We start from the raw sequence: 19,474 nt of genomic DNA, 5'->3' as shown, positions 1-19,474 counted from the left end.
AACCGGACACCCTCAATGCCCTGGGTGTGCTTAGAAATTCTGTCCATAAAAGCTATGAACAGAATCGGTGACGAAGGGCAGCCCTGACGGAGTTCAACCCTCACTGAAAACGAGTCACACTTATTTCCAACCCTGCGGACCAAGCTCTGACACCGGTCATACAGGGACCGAACTGCCCTTATAAGGAAGCCTGGCACCCCATACTCCTGGAGCACTCCCTACAGGATTACATGACATGAGTAGTGAGAGCGTGGCATTTCATCCGACAGAATGATTTTTTGGGAATCTGTTCCCACACGTTGGGTGTTCTTTGAGACAACGCTTAACTAAGAGAGACAGTTAACCTGCTCCGGAGCAGACTTCTTCACTCACCATGGTAGCTCAGCGGGGATTAATTTAAGACACGATGATGGAACGGAACTCCCACTTAAATGATCTAGGCTTGTCGAAGTAAGTCAGACTTTCCCTTAATCCTGCTTCGTGGAACACCCCCCTGGCTGTTGTAAATATTTCACAGACAGGTTTGCTTACTCCACTCCACGTATGCACAGTCCTGTCCTGCACCTACCTCTGCAGCCTCCCAACCCCACTGGCGGTACTTGGGATCATGGGTGAACCTCCACATGTACCAGTAGGTCTCAATGACTTCAGGCCTCAGTATATAATACTTCTCATTCTGGCGGACGGCTACAGCTTCTAAGCCACTGTCAAACTTGAAAGCCTCTGGCCCGAGCTTCAGCACTATTGTGGAGAGAAGGAGATTGCACTGTGATGTTCGTTCATCATTTATCAATCATGACAATTCATGTATTTCATGCAGGAACTATATTACTTCATGATTTGTTCTTGAGTTGTAACTGAGTAACTAAGTTAGTTGAACCCCCTCAATTAAAGTATTGCCGCCTGGTTCTTGGCTTTCTGCTCTCACCCGTACGGTCATATGATTCATGGCACGTGTGGGCGATTTCGGCCCCCAGCTGCAGATAGTGTCCAGCCTTGTCATTTGGTGAGCCATCAGCTCCCAGGGCAAACATGCCCCCAGCGAAGCAGGTCAGGTGACCCATCTTGCGCTCCAGGTGTCCGTTCTTCCATTCTCCGATGAAGGTCAAGCCGCCACTGGACTTGCGAATCAAGTGGCGCTCTATAGCCTAAAGACATGTGGGTGTACTTTATAAAGTTTCATACATTTATACATGGTATGATTGGAGGGTGAGCTTCTGGCTTGTTAAGGATGGATGGATGGATTGGTGGATGGAAGGATAATGACAGCAGGAGTGAGGACCACATACTCTAGATTCTAGTCTAGAGATAGGGAACACACTTTCACTGACTAGGGTATGGTCACACATTTCATTCAATATTATAAATTTAATTCATGGAAAATTATTTATTATATATTTGTTTTGGCATTAAACATATTAATCTTAGTGTACTTAGTAAATATGTCAGATTTATGTGAAGTTTTGACATAATTTGTTTTGATCCCAGATAGCCAAGATGAAAGTTGCCTTGTTTATCTAATTACCATGCGAATGCGATTTGAATACGTGGAAATGCGGCTATTTAGAATGCGAATAGGTGAGGACGCCGCTACACGCCCCCGATTCAGGTAAAACAAAGAAAGGTGACATGGTTTATTTTTTGCCGATTTAACTTAATTTTAAAAACTTTAATACTTTGACAATGGATGTTTTGAAAAGAAGACAGATTACGGATTTAGTCAGCATTTTTTTCATGTTTCTACATAAAGATTTCAGCGCGATACAAACTGAAATAGACAAAAAAATAAGTTGCATCCTCAACGATGCACTCGACCCCAGAGGGTTAAAGAGTTAAGGGCTCACCTCAATAGCATCATCATAGGTCTTCCTGGCCTCCGTATCGGTTCTGTCAGACATGAGCCAGGCTTTTAGGAGGTATTCATAGAAACTGTCCCCTAGCCCTCCCACAGAGGTATGGTCTGGGGGCAGAAACACTCATTAATCCACCAGAACATTTAGCAGGTTGAGGTTTCCTTCTATTCTGGACAAATCAACGTTAATCACATGATACATATATAATATACAATGAGGCAGACCACAGGAAAACATCTCCCTGTCACTGTGACAGTAGAGAATAAAGCTCTGCAGGAGAGTGCTCTTTCAGTCAGATGATCTGTTTCGGGACCAGGTTACGGAGAAGACTCTGAAACAAGCAGGAACTAGAATCCACACGAACTGCAGGTTGCTAAGGGTTTCTCTCCTCTTGGCTGACCAACAGCAGGTCAAATTTTAAAGGAAAGGGGAACACTGGTGACACTGTTCCTGAAATCCAGAGTGAAACTGACAGCACTAACCCTCCTGGCAAAATCATCTGATCAAGTTTTAGCATGAAATCTGCTTCCTACTGAACTGGGAAAACAAGTTCCAGAGTACAAGGCTGTGTTTTCATTCTGTATCCATCACAATTATTTTAGAATCTGCTAAAATAGCTATTCAGTCTGTCTGTGCCCAGTCTCCTTGGTCTTTGCTTTCATCCTGCATCTCGTGTCTTCCACTCAATTAGCTGGAATAGTGCCAACTTAATTAGGAAGATAATGACTGGTTGTATTCAAGGTCTGTACAATAATCACTACTGCAGAGTACAATTAGTGGCAACACATATATTATTGTAATAAAATGTGTGAATGGTTCATCTGTTTTAGCCCTTGAACTATGAGAGATGGGTATTTTTCAGGATGCTTTCCCTATGCATGGGGATCAGGCCTCAGAAAGCCAGAGAAAATTTGTTCCAGTGAAAGACAGCAGTAAAAGTAAGAGGAAATAAAAAAGTAAGAGGAATCATTCTACTATTTAATATGACTGAGCATTATTTATATTTCAACATGAGATCCTGTGACTAGAAATCTCTGCTATACCTGATCAACCAAGTGATTGGGGTCTTATCCCCAATATCTCTCTGTCTTATTCACCCAGAGGGGATACCTGTTCATCAGCAGCTCTCTGCTGTACTCTGATTCACTCAGAAGGGATAAGTTCTCATCACCATCTCTTTGCTTCACGCAGAGGGGATAAGTCCTCATCACCGTCTCTCTCTGCTTTACCATAATTCATTCAGAGGGGATAAGTACCCATCACAATCTCTCTATTTCACCCCGGTTCACCCAAAAGTGATAAGTCCTCATCAACACATCCTTTGCCTCATCCTTGGAAACTGCAGTCGCTGTGATTATCCATCCCCAAACTGCTTCCCTGTTATAATGGGTAGCTAGTGGCACAGATGGCTCCACTACAATCATTATTATTCAGCTCACTAGAAGGCACACCAACACCCCATGGATAATTTTACAGCTCATAAATCTCAGCTCTGATCTCTGATGAGCTAAGGGGATTGAAGACATGTTAAAAAATAACACAAAATAAAGTGAATATTCAATGACAAGGTGACCTGTTTCATCTTTGCTGGCCACCCTTTTTGTAATTTCCTCTTATAAGACTCAGATAATGGAACCTAATTGCTCAGATACATTTGCAAGCCTTTGAGAAGTCCTTCTGGGATTGAGATGCCTTCAGTAAATATCTCATGGTGTTTAGCTGCATCTACAAGCATTAGAGCTAAGTACTATTTGGTCATGTCTTCCGAATATAGTGATTCAGAGCTCTCCACAGCTTACACCAGGTGAAGGAGACTAAATGTTAGCAGCACTAATTTGGAGCTGTAAGATGTGGGAAACTGCAACAATGCACTGTAGACTGTAGTGAAGAGTTAACCAATGAAACACTTGTCCAAGAGTCAGTTGTGGGAAGTACTCACGCTGTCCCCAGCGTCCTGTCCGAGGGTTCAGATAATTGGGGTACAGTCCATTGGGCCGGTCCAGCTTGGCCAGTAGCTTGCGTATGTGCATAACCTTGGAAATGGAGCAGGCATATTCATACATCTCAGATGTTGTATCTCAATACATTAGTCCACAAACTGATAAACAAATGCTGTGAGACACACATACACACACACAAAGCAAACAGGCTAGATCCTGTGGTAGACATCATCTTCAGTCTGACAATGGTGGCATCTCATTTTGTTGCTGATCAACCTACTTTCTCATTCTCTTCTCTTGCTATTAAAAAAAAAAACCTGAAGACCCGCATTGACTTCAGCCCATGTGTCAATCATCATAATCAGGCAAGTCTGTTGGTCACATTTTGTGCACCCACTCCATCTCTCAGTTGCTTATGATACTGATTATAGCTTCATGAACTGGCTGAATCCCTGCCGATCCGCACAGCAGATAAAGCCTTACTCCACAGAATCTGCTGCTGCTATCACTCCAACAGCAAGAAATGGGCAACACATGAAAACAAAAACCAAAGTTAAGAGCAGGTATCTGACTCTGGGCTGAAATAGAACTGTCCCCACTCACCTTCTGGTAGTAGTTGGGGTTTCCCGACAGGTAGGTGAGGTGAACGAACTCCATGTGGAGGGTTCCGAACTCAGCGAGGATACTGCTGCCTGCCGAAGCCCAGCCCCAGTTCCGGCCTACGCCGCTGGGAACATGCAAATGAGGGAAGATCTGAGCAAAGATCACATTCCCTCCAAATGACATTTTATTAATCACCTTCCAACATACCAGTCCCCCAGAAGGAGCTTTGAAGGACAGTTGAACTGGGTGCCAAAATACAATGCTTGGTTTTGAAGTTCACTATAATATATAACATCCTATAACATCCTTCTTCTTTGCATATGGGTGGACAGCCAAAAAAGGTTGAAGCCCTTCTTCTCAGTATTAGTTTCAGTGCAGTTACCGAGTTTTGCCTTTATAGGGCAGAAAAGCCTATAGATGCCATGCCACCTGTACAGCAGAACTACAGAACCCTGCGCTGGCCATGACATGGATTCCCCTTCAGAAGGGTTAGTGCTGTCATGTTTTATTCATTTTTAAAACTCGCAAGGTCTGAATGTCATATGGAAGCGACCCAGAGACAGAGAGGAGAACCGGAAGGGAACTCTGGGCAGCATATGGCAGAGAATGGGTTACATGGTCACCAAATGAATTGCAGAAGTGGACAGAGCATATTCCTGCTACACTTAAGACTTTTAGAAATGAATTTTAAGAAATGTTAAACAGAAGAGATGAAGAGGGAGAAATTATTTATTCTCTGGGAACATGAATGAACTGATTTTCCTGCCAATAATAATATGAATTAGAGTCAATTTAAGAGAAAATGGGAGGAAGGGATAAGGAGAGAGAGAGGTACGACATATTATAAGGAATATGCATGGAATCCGTCCTCGGATGGCAGTAATAATAATTTATTAATAATGTAAATTATATGTTCATTGTTTGCATACTGTCCGTCTAACTTAAGAGACACAATTAGCCAGAACCAAACTCATTTACTAACACAGATCTACTGACTGGCTGATACAATTTTCAAATCATCAAATTTAACAAAAAAATTGTCATGACCTGCCTGTCCGATCCTCCCGTATGCCACGCCCCCTTGTTGCCTCGTGTGGTATCCCAGTGTTCTCAGCTGTGTCTAGGTGTTGTTAATTGATTCTGTGTATCTAGTGCTTCCGTGTCTGTGTTACCCCTGTCCGGTCATTGACGTTTGTATGCGTTTTTCCCTGCGTTTTGGTCTTCTCCCGAAATAAAACTCAGTTTACCCGGCTCTTCGTGCCCCTGGTCCTGCTTCCGCATTTCAGACCATAACAAAAATTTAATAAAAAAAAAATAAAAAAATTAAACAATGTGTATGGTAGAGATGGTTTGATAATTTTTTTTCTTCCAATATTAATATTTTGAGTATTGACTGATACCAATCAGATATTTTTCCCCTTTATGAACTACTAAGCCCTAAATGAGATATTTGTATCAATACATTTCAAGTTAACATGGCAGAATATCTGCATTTAGTGTTGCAGCAGCAGAGTTTGTGTATGCTAAAAAATAGTATAGTATAATGGTCATGTTGCTCTAACAAAAGCAATATGTTGGCTTCAGGTAAAAATCCGTGGGCAACACGATTCTGCCTCTATGTTTAATTCAGTAAGAACTTTCACAAAAATGAACAGAAATATAACTGTTGCCAAATTAAATATAACAATGAAATCAATCATAAAAATATTACTGTATGTCCCAACTAACAGTTTCTAGTCAAAAAGTACACATAAGGCTCTAGCACAAAATTTACAGTGGAGCACAGTTACAACTTTTAAGTAATTATTGCCCAAACTTTAAAAAGTATACAAGTCTGCAGATATCTAGCTTGTATAAATTTTACCACGTTCACTATGTACAGAAAAATCAGCATTAACCTTACATGCATTATACTCTGAAGTTTTGCTTTTTTCTTCCTTCAGCGTGAAGTACAGTAATACCTCCTTCACATTTATGAGGCTTAGGTGTGGAAGATCCCTGCGAATGTGAAAATTTGTATATAATACTTGGACCTCCTAACCTTAACCCATAACTGCCAGCCTGACTGATAACATAAAAAGTCTATTAATTATCAATTTCTAAACAAACAATACTCTATGTTCACTTTATATTTCAGATTACTTAGTGATTTGCTATCAAGACCATCCATCCATCCATTTTCCAAACCGCTTATCCTTCTGGGTCACGGGGAGCCTATCCCGGAAGCCACGGGCACGAGGCAAGGAGCAACCCAGGATGGGGGGCTAGCCCATTGCAGGGGACACTCACACACCATTCACTCACATATGCACACATATGGGCAATTTAGTAACTCTATCAAGATCTTTTTTATGTAATATACAAGCCATCGAAATGATGCCCCTGAATGTACAGCACTACTACTGTACACACTGGGTCCACTACGTTTCGAACTCTTTATTAAAAATGCAAAATAAATGGCACTGAAAAGCTTAAAATTTAATGAGAGAAGCACGAGATTCCATGGTCCATGGTCACAAAGACACTTAATGTGAGTGAGGCTGGTTGGCTGGACAAAGATGCATAGGATACCCAAGCCAAGAATGTAAATATGAAAGATTCAATATGAACTTACAGTAACAAGTATTATGTATTAGTAATATTTACATATTATATGATTTTTTTTGTCATCCAAATCATTTTCAGTATTGTTTTTGGTTCACACGTCATCGGTGAGTTTCTATGACATTTCGGCAAGGTCCAAGAAATTCCTATTTTATTGTTCAAGGCTAAATAGCAAATAAGCAAAACCACAAATGGCAAATGCATGAATGTGAAACGGTTATTGTATTTCCATACAGCCGACATGACAGCTCTGACGCACATGCATCACTGAACAGCCAACCATCACATGATCCTCACATCTGCTTATGGAATAACTTGCTAAAGCTACAAGCATTTTCGCAATTTTCAGGCTAGACCTGTCTTACTCCCCTGTCCCCCAGTATCTAATCCAGCATTTTTTGCCAGTATCTGTCCAGTATCCATAGTGGGTATTGGATGGGTGCCATCTCTAGACTATAGCATATGAAAATATAATATTATCCAGTAATTTTAATGTGACAGATATAACTATGAAATCTGATGAGTCAGCACTAAAAAGGCATGTACACAGACATACAGCCCTCTTACTCATCCAGCCCAGTTACATGTGAAAGGGGAATGTACCCCCAGCCATGCCCTGCCCTCCTGATAGGGCAAAGGGCAAAGTTCCCAAAGGGCGGCCCCATATTCCATGTCCATACTGAAAACCTACAGCATGCACCAAAGCCTCACGAATGTCACTGCCGCACTCCAGCTCCATTAACATGCTTAGGCTGATGTAAACATTGATCAGGCATCTGTAAGTTACTCCTCACAGTATGGTGAGCATACATGTTCTCTATCAGCCATGTGCCAGTTAAGACTTGCGATCGGATACAGGGCTGCTGCATATAATTCCCCAGCCGGAACAAAATTGCTTCAGCTGGGCCTGCATAACACACAACCCCTCCCGCTTGGGGCCTCTGCACCTGACCCTGCAACTGTCCCCCAGAAACAGCAGGCCTACTCAGATGTATCGTGCTGCCCCCCTAATGAGACAGATGAAGCTAAACCTTCATTTAATTTCAGCCACTAAAAAACCTGAAAATCCCAATAATGCAAGCTGAGCACTAACACTTGTCGCTATAGGACAGCTGGGCTGGACAGTTTTCACTACGCCTAAGAGCATAACCATGTCATTCTTTGGGAAATGTGCCCTGCTCACCTCTTCAGGTTCACCATGGCCCACGGGATTCCTGTGGGGGTGTTAAATGCTGGAAGAAGCTTCTCGGCCAGCTGGACCGCCTTCACTTTAAAAACCTGCAGGGGAGCCAGGAGACAGACAGATAGGGGAGAAGCGAGAGGAAGGCTTTCAGACACATCCATGTAGATGGAAGCCCTCAGCATGTTCAGGTGTCCTGATTCAACAGTGCAGTGCAATAACCCCATTGTTGGTCAGCTGATTGTGTTCACCGCATTCTGCACACCATACATAAAAGCCTGTCATTCGTGGAATAGCTACCGAGTGAAAGGTATTGGGAGTTAATTGGTCACTGTATTTTAATTCTCACCAAAACAGCCAGTTAAAATGTTAAAATGATACAGTTAAAAGTAAGATCATTGTGCCACCAAAAAAGTTCTGTGACTTGAACCCTGTCCAGACCCCATAACAGCATGTGACCCAGATGCCGTAGATTGAGGAACATGCAGTCTTTCTTCTGGGCTCTCCTAATAAGCTCACAGGATTTCCCTGAAAGCCCCTGTTGGCTGAGAATACTCCTCCCAGTTCAGTGATATGTAATTACCCAGGGCCTTCCTTTGGCCATCAATGCACCACAAACGACACTGAAGTTTTTCACTTAAGGACATACTTGTCACTTAGTAAGTTGGATGCCACCCTGCTGCCCATTTTGATGAAGTTTTGGTAGATTGAGTCCGTGCATCCTGAGAATCCCCACAACATTAATACCAACACAAAGAAGAAAATGTTTCCATTAAAATGAAGAGGGTGCTACATTACCAGATGGTAACTCTCCAGTGAATGCCTGCCCCATGTGGGCCTAATCTTCTGAAATACAGCAGTGGGCAGAATCCTGTTAGCATACACATGTGTATGTAAAACTACATACCTTGCTGGATCTGGAATTGCATGCTTATAATTTACAGTGTCTCAAGGGGGTGCTCTCATGCTAGAGTGCACCAAGAAGCTTTACAAAGAATTCGAAATGCAGGGTGACTTTCATTGTGTCTTCTCAGGGTTTCCAGGAAATGTGGTAAAATCCAGTATGGTTATATGTTCAGCTCCTTTTGCCCAAAGTTAGTGCCATCCTAGATTGACAGAGACAAAACCGCTTTGGGTGATTACTGTCCAGAGGCCATATGGGGGGCATCTGGACCACTCTGGCTGGGTGAGACTGGGAGATTCTGGGACTGTACCTGCTGTTGTTACTGTACAATGTGACAGCCCACAGTATGACTGTGCACAGGCTGGGCTGCAGACAGCTGCATTACTGACATTGTTTTGTTTTATCTGTGAGCTGGCCAGCAGGTTTGGAAATCAGCACACAGAAATATTTTACATTGTGCTTAATGAATGTATCTTTCAGAACATTTCATTTTAGGCATAATTTTGTGTCCTGAAGAATGATATGTTAAGTTATTTGCTCTAATGATATGAAGTCAGCCAGAGATCATAAAAGCAAAAGAACTTGAGGCCATGTCCTGCTTAGGAACCTCAGTCCCAATTGGTCTATTTCAACCATAAATGTCAGAGTGTTTTAGAGTCTAGTCATGGACTCCAATTTGTCCTCATGGTCTGAAGCATGCATACTATCAGAAAAGTGTCTGAAAAAATGAGCAAGATCAAGGTGGATTTATTGTGTTGTAAAACATGAGCATCATGAGGCTACTCTACGTTGACTTGGGGGGGTGGGGGGGGTGATTTACAGTCTTGGAAGGTCATGGTACCTATACATAAGATTGCTACAGGACCCTCCTGCCTGACAGCACAACATGCTGGATATATGATACAATGGCTGGAAGAACTATGAGGGACTATAAATGAGGTACCTGATGAATTCTCATGTTTCAGAATCAATCCTCAGGGATCTGTCAAAAAAGTACAAATGAAAGCCACTTCCAGCAATAATCTTAAACAATTGTTTCTTCTCTCTTTCCTTAAGACCATAAAGTTGATGTATTTTCCATTGAGCTCACTTCCATAATAAAACTGTTTTTAAAGTAAGCCTTTCCCAAGATTCAGCAGACACTGAATGGGCTTTTCACTAATGACTGCAGTTCCTCAAGAAGCTTATTGTTTGGCTGCTGTTGCCAAGGTGACACAGGTTCACCTAGAGGGACCTGGAAAAATGATGCACTTGGCAGAATGCAGAGCTGCATCCTTTTTCTCCCACCTATCTCCTCATGCCACCATCTCACCAGTACTCCCATAAACCCTGTATCGATATCACCACTAAAAGGTAACTGAATTACCAACTATCCATCCATCCATTTTCCAAACCGCTTATCGTACTGGGTTGTGGGGGGTCCAGAGCCTATCCTGGAAGCAATGGGCACGAGGCAGGGAACAACCCAGGATGGGGGGCCAGCCCATCGCAGGGCGAATTACCAACTAGATGATAACAATTCAAACATTTGGATTTTATTGCTATTATTTGAATATACATTCCCTAATAAGATTCCAGAAATACAGTATCGTTCAGAAGATCAGGGTCACTTTCCTTGCCTTTTTCCATTAAAAAAATACCAGATTAACCAGAAATACTTTGTAGACATTGTTAATGTCCAACAATCATAGCTGGAAACAACTTTTTTAAATGGAATATCTACATAGGTGTACAGAGGCCCATTATTAGCAACAATTATTCCTGTATTCCAGTAGAATGTTTGCTAATGCAAGTTCATAATTTTACAAGGTTAATTCACCATTAGAAAACCAGTTTGCCATTATGTTAGCACAGATGAAAGTTGCCGTACTGATTAAAGAAACTACTAAAACTGGCCTTCTTTGGACTAGTTGAGTATCTGGAGCATCAAAAATTGTGGGTTTGATTACAAGCTCAAAATGGTCAGAAACAAAAAACTTTCTTCTGAATCTCATCACTGCATTCTTGTTCTAAGAAATGAAGGCTATTCTATGCGAGAAAGTGCCAGGAAACTGAAGATCTCGTACAGTGCTGCGTATTACTCGTTTCACAGAGTAGCACAAATTGGCTCTAACCACAACAGAAAGAGGAGAGGGAGGCTCCAGAGCACAACTGAGTGAGAGGATAACACTGCCCAGCCAAAAAAAAGTCGCTATTTGAGTTTATATCAGCAAATACTTAAGAGCCAATGACTGGATCATTATTACAGCCCAGCAACGTTATGCAGCAATAAAGTAAAGTCAGCTGAGTACCTGATTCTACTGAATGGTCTGGTTACACCTCCACCCATCATAAATGGATTTTTTCTTCCCTGTTGGCACGGGCATAGGAGAAGAATGCCAAGATTCATTTGGTTTGAATTCAGAGGTTCAGGGAGCATGAGGAATCATGAGGAATCATTTTCCCGCATGACTTGGTCACCACAGAGTTGTGACCTTAACCTCACTGAAGGTCTTTGGGATGTGCTGAAGGAGGCTTTATGGAGGTTCAACTCACTTGTCAATACAGGATCTCAGTGAGACATTAAGAACATAAGAACATAAGAACTATACAAATGAGAGGAGGCCATTTGGCCCATCAAGCTCGCTTGGGGAGAACTAAACTAATAGCTCAGAGTCGTTAAAATCTTATCTAGCTCTGATTTAAAGGAACCCAAGGATTCAGCTTGCACTACATTATCAGGAAGGCTATTCCATACTCTGACTACACGCTGTGTAAAGAAGTGCTTCCTTAAATCCAGCTTGAAATGTTCTCCCGCTAATTTCCACCTATGGCCACGAGTTCGTGTATTTAAACTAATGCTGAAGTAACTATTTGGTTGAACAGCATCCAAACCTGTTAGAATCTTATATACCTGGATCATGTCCCCCCCTCAGTCTCCTTTGCTTGAGACTGAACAGATTTAGCTCAAGTAACCGTTCCTCGTATGACATTCCTCTAAGACCAGGAATCATTTTTGTGGCCCTACGCTGCACCTTTTCTAAGGCCACAATGTCCTTTTTAAGATATGGTGACCAAACCTGCACACAATATTCTAGGTGAGGTCTCACCAAGGAATTGTATAATCTTAGCATTACCTCCCTTGACTTAAACTCCACACACCTGGAGATATACCCCAACATCCTATTGGCCTTTTTTATTGCTTCCCCACACTGGCGAGAATGGGACATGGAAGCATCAACATACACACCAAGGTCTTTCTCATGATCAGCTACCTTTATTTCAGTGACACCCATGAAATACCTGTACTTTATATTTCTGCTCCCTAGATGGAGTACCTTACATTTATCGACGTTAAATTTCATCTGCCAGGTATCGGCCCAGTCACTAATTAAATCAAGATCCCGCTGTAGCTGCTGAGCCACTAATTCAGTATCTGCTACACCACCCACCTTGGTGTCATCTGCAAATTTCACCAGTTTACTGTATATATTGGTATCCATATCATTTATGTAAATTAGGAAGAATAGTGGTCCTAAAATCGAACCCTGCGGTACCCCACTATGAACGCAAGCCCACTGTGACATTGTGCCTCTTATAACTACTCGCTGTTTCCTATCTGTTAACCAGTTATCAATCCAGGTCGCTACGGTACCTAAAATACCTGTCGCTTTGAGTTTAAGTAGGAGCCTCTTGTGGGGGACAACATCAAAAGCCTTTTGGAAATCTAAGTAGATGACATCATAGGCCTTCTTATCATCAACTTCCTGAGTAGCTTCCTCAAAATGCAAATCTGAATGAAAATAAAGGGTGAGATGTTGTATAAGCTTGTGGAAACAAAGCCATGGCAAATGTGCGCCATAATGAAAGCTAAACGTGGTCCAACAAAAAATTCAAATGGCGCCTTTTATTTTTTTAGCTGGGCAGTGTATATAGGAGTGTGTAGTTTGAGAAACAGATGGTCTTCAACTGGCAGCTGCATTAAATAGTATCCGCAGAAGACCAGTCTCATTGTCAGCAGTGAAGAGGCAACTCCGGCATGCTGGCCTTCTAGACAAAATTGCAAAGAAAATGCTGTATCTCAGAATGGCCAGTTAAAAGAAAATACTGAGATGGGCAAGACAGAAACTAGACAGAAGAAGATTGGGAAAAAGTGCTATGGGTGGACAAATCTAAGTTTGAGATGTTTGGATTACAAAGAAGAAATTTTGTGAGACATAGATCTAAAAGACGCTAGAGTAGTACTTGACAATATCTGTCTAGCATGGTAGAGCTAATGTGGTGGTGTGGGGCTGCTTTGGTGATGGTAAAGTGGGAAATTAGTACAGACTAAAAATGATCTTGAAGAAGGAAGGCTATCACTCAATTTTGCAACACCATTCCATATTCTGCGGATGGCACTTAACTGAAGCCAATTTCATTTTACAACAGCACAATGACCCAAACACAGCTCCAGAGAACTATTTAGGGATGAAACAGTCAGCAAGTATTCTGTGTATAATGGAGTGGCCAGCACAGTCACCAGATCTCGACTCTATTGAGCTGTTATGGGAGCAGCTTGACCAAATGGTATGTAAGAAGTGCCCATCAAGCCAGTCCAACTTGTGGGAGACAATCTGTGAAGCACGGAGTGAAATCTTTCAGATTACCTCAACAAACTGATATCTAGAATGCCCAAGGTCTACAAGACTGTACTTGCTGCAAAAGGTCTGTTTGACAAAGGCAAAAGAGTATATTTAGCTATATTTCCTACTCAAAGTCATTTAATGTATGTTTTCATGGAAATAAAGGAAAATTTTGAACAGCAGTGTAGTTAACGACAGCAAAAAAAAACATATAATATGAGCCACTCTTCAATAGCTCACGGAAATATATCCTTCCAAAGTACAGCTGTAATGGTACATGTATCCATTATGTACCATTTGGTACATCCAGTCCACACAATGAAACAAATGAATGCATTTCTTGACAGAGGTAGAACCTAAATTCACAGAGAAAAGATTATGCTAATTGTGGGAGTGAGTTGGCTACAGCTGACACTGGTCACAGTCAATCAACAGTAAAGCAAGAGTTTGAAAACTCTCTCACATAATTTAAATCAGTAGTTTAGGAACATTTTGGTTTCTCAATAAATTCTACTGACAATGGAAATATGCTGCTGGAAACATACACAACATGCTAACTCTATTGAGATGAAGATGGGATCATCCATATGTGCGGCATTTGAGGTGCTTTTTCCAGGAAATTCAGACCGAGCTAAAGAACAACTAGGCTATAAGGGTGTATCGCTTTAGGTATACAATCATGCTCAGTAGAAGGGAACACAAGATTTAGTTCATTCAGACTGTTGTGATGTAGTCGTATTTTTTGCAAATAAGTGTCACTTAGGTTTGTTATACAGACACATCGACAAACACATTGCCTTTTGTTTGGGTCACACCTGCTCCCAATAGACACATTTTGAGTGGATGTAATGATTACATTACAGGAAGTTGTGCACGCAAAGTGGTGGCAGAAAAACAAGAAACAGACGGAGGTGAATGGGCAAAGACCCAAAAATAAAGAAATACTGTAAAACGCTGTGCTGATGCTTGCCAAAAAGAAATTCAAAAAGTAGCAAGCCTCATTTTTAAAGGATATGCATACCATCGTCAAAGACAACATTTGAAGTGAAACAGGTGTAGATAATTGACAAGCATAATTCAGAAGGCATACTAAATTAACCCTACGGCATAAAATAATGCTTAGTCATATAAATAGAAGCAACATTTTTACATAGACGTTTTTCATTTTTATGGATCCTTATTATTATCAAGACCTGCGCGTGCAGTCCTCGTGTGTGCCACGCCCCCTGATCATCCATGTGTACTTCCCCAATTGTTATTTTCTGTTATTTCAGCTTGTCTGGTGTATTTAGTCCACGTCTAAGTCCGCATTCCCCAGATCTGTCATTAATGTTTGTTGCTGTCTGCCCTGGTCTTCCATTAATAAACCCCATTTCCTTTATTCTGCCTACATGCCTTGTCCTTCCCCGCTCCTGCCTACCCGTCCACCCGTGGACGTTACAATTATATAGCATTTTGTAATGTTTGTTCTATATTAATTGTCTATTCTTACTGCTCACACACACTCAGACTGACAAACAGACAGACAGACACACACGCACTCAGACCGACAGACACACTCACAGACACACACTCAGATGGACAGACACACGCATACACACAGATAAACACACACACTCAGACAGACAGAGAGAGAGAGAGCCACAGACAGACACACACTCAGACAGACAGAGAGAGAGACACACACACACTCAGACAGACAGACAAACTCACCTCCTGTCCTGAGAGGTAGTACGCTGCCAGCAGTCCACCAATGAAGCGGATGTTGACCTCAAAGACAGACACCTCTGCGTTCTGCACAAATCAAAAATTTAACACATTCCTGAAGAATACAGCACACAGCCAGAATCCTTTAATGTCTTTAACACTAATAAATAGCAGTTTTATATTGGTGAAAATATCTGCTTATGAAGCAAAAAAACAGATACTGTACAGTGTAAATTTCCCTTAGAATATCTGTGCCTGCATTTATAGTGTCTCAGTGTAGGAAAACAGACTTCAGTGGCCCAGAATCCTCAGAGTGATGCAAATTTGGCCCTACTTTTAGGAGTAGGAGTGAAAACATGTTAGAAATCTTGCCCAGAAAAATTGTAATATTGCACAGACATCCATATCAAGTCAATATCATGTCTGTTGGTCGAAAATCCTTTCTGAACATATTTGAGACATGCAAAGCTGGTTCAGTTTCTCAACGTCTGACCAATAAATCTTTTAAACATCTGCAGACCTTTATCTCAGCACCATTTTCTGAACGTCAGATCAGAACAGGGACGTTTAGCATAAGTCATCCGCCGTGACTAAGTGTTCATTCACTCCAGCGCCTATTTTGTCGGTTAGTGATGATTTTGCTGCTTCTGATTTATTGCTGGGTTGCATTGAATTATAGTATCATTCAAACTGTCTTAAAGCAATAGGGCTCAACATTATCTAGGGATAAAATGTACTGACAAGTTTTAATGTAACTGTCAAAAGAAACATAAATTGAGAATAGCCTGACTAGCTACAGCTTGACACAGTTGCCAGTGTATTAATCATGTTAGCTATTCATTGAATTTTAGGCACCACGACTATCAACTTCACCCCATCCTGGGTGGTTCCCTGCCTTGCATGTATAGCCTCTGGGATAGGCTCTGGATCACTCACGACCCTGAACAGGACAAGCCGTTACAGACAATAGATGGATGGATGTATGGATGAATGGATGACTATCAATTTTTCTTCCATTTTCAAACAAACATAACAAATCTTTGATAGGAACACACAACACAGTGTTTATTTATGGACTAGAGAACATTCATTGGGTGTCTCCACACCGCATCACTGTCCATTTGCATAAAGTAGAGCTCCGTGGTTGCCTGGGCTGATTCAATTAATAAATAATTAAAAAATAATAATTAATAAAATAGCCCTGGACTCCACAAAAATATATTAATTACTAAAAGGTAAGCCTGTTTTTTCAGTCGTTATGAAAATTGAACTCTAATAACTGATTCAAACTATGGAAGCCAGGAATCTCACACGACTGGTGTTTCAGCAATGATTGATTCTTTCAAAGCATTATCTATTTCTGTTAAAATTCCACATCTGTCTCAGCCTCAGAGTTTAAGCAGTGGACTGGCTTCCACTAATACTTTGAAATGTCTAAATACTATTTTACTGAAAAGTACATTGGCAAATACTTAGTCAAAAATCAGCTAGACCAGTTTAAGCTGGTGACCCACCCAACTATACCATTAAAGAATTAAAGAAGAAACCATTAAGAAGACAACTCATATTACACCCACTATATATTCTCTTCATTGGCTTCCATTCCAGTTCAACATATTGGAGAGCCTTACATGGTCAGGCCCCGCCGTACATAATGGACCTGGTACATCCCTATTCAGCTAGCTGTGTTCTAAGGTCCTCTGATCAAAGGCTCATTGCTGTTCCACGGACAAGACTTAAAACACGTGGTGATTGGGCATTTCAAGTTGTTGTCCGAAGGTTATGGAATGATCTTCTTCCATTGTTGTGTGTAGCAGATTCTGCTGAAGGTTTTAAATGGCAGCTTACCTTTGATCTCAGGCTTTTGGTAAAATGTGAGCCAATCCTGTGAAATCATGTTTTGTTATGTGTTGTCATGTATGTAGTATGTGTCTGTTTTTAATAGGTTTTATACGTTTTTCTCTGTCTTGTGGTTTTTTCCCAGCAGTTTAGTTTTGTACAGCACTCTGTGACTCCTTTGTAAACTTAAAAGTAAAATTTACTTTCTTACTAATTTTACTTACTAAAGAGCAGCAGGACCATATTAACCCAGCTAAGACTAGCTATCAGCATAAGCCATTTTTTCAGTAGGAGTAGTATGCCTATATTATGAAAATTTGTGGGATGTGGGCTGAAGTAGCTGAAAGGTTTGCAGGCTCAGGTAGGAGTGGTCTAAAATATTGCTGGAAGGGTGACAGACATAAGGACCGACACATGGTCTCCAACCCATGTATGTTAAAGGGAAGTTGGAGCAAATGTCATAAATCATGCTGATGCAGTAAAATTATGACAACAGGTTAACTTTGCTTATTTATCATTTGTTTTTGTTTCTTCAGCTGCAGTGATGAACTGGGATAAGGGGGCAAGAGTCTCAAATAAGGACGGACATGGCCGACCAGCTCAAGCCCCAGGGAGGAAGGCTGGACTGGGGAAATACAGAAAGGGCATGAAGTGGATGCTGTTGATGTACATGAATGTCAATGATGGGAGGGGCATAAATATTAAAATAACATATTTGTGCATTTTGCTATTCATTTTTTCAAGCATGTTTTGAATATTTGTAATGTTAAATATATATAACCGAATGAAAGTTTAGCTTAATAAAGAAATGCATACCTTAATATTTAATAGAAATATGTCATTTGTATTGGTTAAAATGAAAAATAAATATATATTGAAAAGACGCGATATAAACCAGTTTTAAAAATGCTGATATTACATTTAAAACGATGCGGTAAAAACTTCCATTGTTCTTCCAGAGTAAAAATGGCATTGTTAAAAAGACGTCCTTCTAGATACGTTTTTGTATGTTGAGTAACAGCTACAATAATGGAGATGATCTCATGGGATGATCAGCTGTTTTCCATAACGGAGGACGAGGGATTTTGCTGGCTCATTCACCACTAAGAAGATGGCACGAAGTACTGACCTGCAACATGTTTATAAATCGTTATCAAACCTGGCCGATAAATCACACTTTCATATTCCACAGTTTCATCACTAGCAAGCATAGGAGTTAATATGCGCTGTTCTGTAAAGAGTAAACCACAGAAATCTGACCCCCCCCCCCCCCCCCCCCCACCATATCCGTGAATTATTCAGGGAGGACACAGGGAGTGATAAGCAGAGTTAACAGTCAGTTAACAGCAGAATGGGGCTGAAAGGTCATTTAAATGACTTTGAATGTGGCATGGTTGTTTGTGCTAGATCAGCTGATATGAGTATTTCAGAAACTGCTGATTTACTGGGATTTTAATGGACAGCCATCTCTAGGGTTCACAGAAAACGGGTTGAAAAAGAAAATATATCCATTGAGTGGCAGTTCTCCAAGTAAAAATGCCTTGTTGATGGCAGAGGTCAGAGAAGAATGGTCAGACTGGTTCAAGCTGATAGAAAGGCAACAGCAACTGAAATAACCACTTGGTACAACCAAGGAATGCAGAAGAGTAGGGCCAGAATTTGGAGTAAACAACATGCAAGCATGGATCCATACTGCCTTTTATCGACAATTCAGGCATTGCTGTTGGTGTCATTGTTCGGGGGATATTTTCTTGGCACAGTTTGGGTCCCTTAGTTGCAGTCAACAAATCTGTGTTATGCTAACGTGTCAATATGGACCAAAGTCTCTGAGGAATGTTTCAAACACCTTGTTGAATCTATGACACAAAGAATTAAGGCAGTTCTGAAGGCAAAAGAGGGCCCAACCTGGTAATAGCAAGGAGTAACTAATGAAGTGGCTAGTGAGTATATATTTTTATACGTGCCTGGCCAAAGAAAAAGTTGCAATTTTAATTTTTCATTGGACCACTTCACTTTTAGCTTTCATTATGGCGCACATTTGTCATGGCATTCTTTTCACAGGCTTATGCAACATCTCACCCTTTATTTTCATCCAGATTTGCAGTCATTTCTCAACGAGATCCTGTATTGATGAGTGAGTTGAACCTCCATAAAACCTCCTTTATCACATCCCAAAGACCTTCAGTGAGGTTAAGGTCACAACTCTGTGGTGACCAAGTCATACGTGAGAATGATTCCTC

At 41.1% G+C, this 19,474-nt stretch overlaps 1 protein-coding gene across 3 annotated transcripts in view; it reads right to left on the bottom strand.

Moving 5' to 3' along the window:
• The window catches only part of man1a2 (mannosidase, alpha, class 1A, member 2), a 92,683-nt gene that overhangs the window by 9,855 nt on the left and 63,354 nt on the right, over positions 1-19,474 (bottom strand). For all 3 annotated transcript variants that reach the window (XM_048979030.1, XM_048979033.1, XM_048979034.1), the window contains exons 6-12: positions 15,402-15,482; positions 8,184-8,278; positions 4,397-4,520; positions 3,793-3,886; positions 1,845-1,960; positions 929-1,148; positions 569-741 (exon numbers count right to left, since the gene is read on the bottom strand). In XM_048979030.1, the coding sequence (XP_048834987.1) occupies positions 569-741; positions 929-1,148; positions 1,845-1,960; positions 3,793-3,886; positions 4,397-4,520; positions 8,184-8,278; positions 15,402-15,482 (903 nt within the window). The remainder of the gene's footprint in view (positions 1-568; positions 742-928; positions 1,149-1,844; positions 1,961-3,792; positions 3,887-4,396; positions 4,521-8,183; positions 8,279-15,401; positions 15,483-19,474) is intronic.

This window comes from Brienomyrus brachyistius, chromosome 16 (assembly GCF_023856365.1).
Source record: "Brienomyrus brachyistius isolate T26 chromosome 16, BBRACH_0.4, whole genome shotgun sequence".
NCBI classification, from domain to species: domain Eukaryota; kingdom Metazoa; phylum Chordata; class Actinopteri; order Osteoglossiformes; family Mormyridae; genus Brienomyrus; species Brienomyrus brachyistius.
The sequence above is the reverse complement of the archived record's forward strand: the minus strand, read 5'-3'. Positions and strand labels throughout refer to the sequence as shown.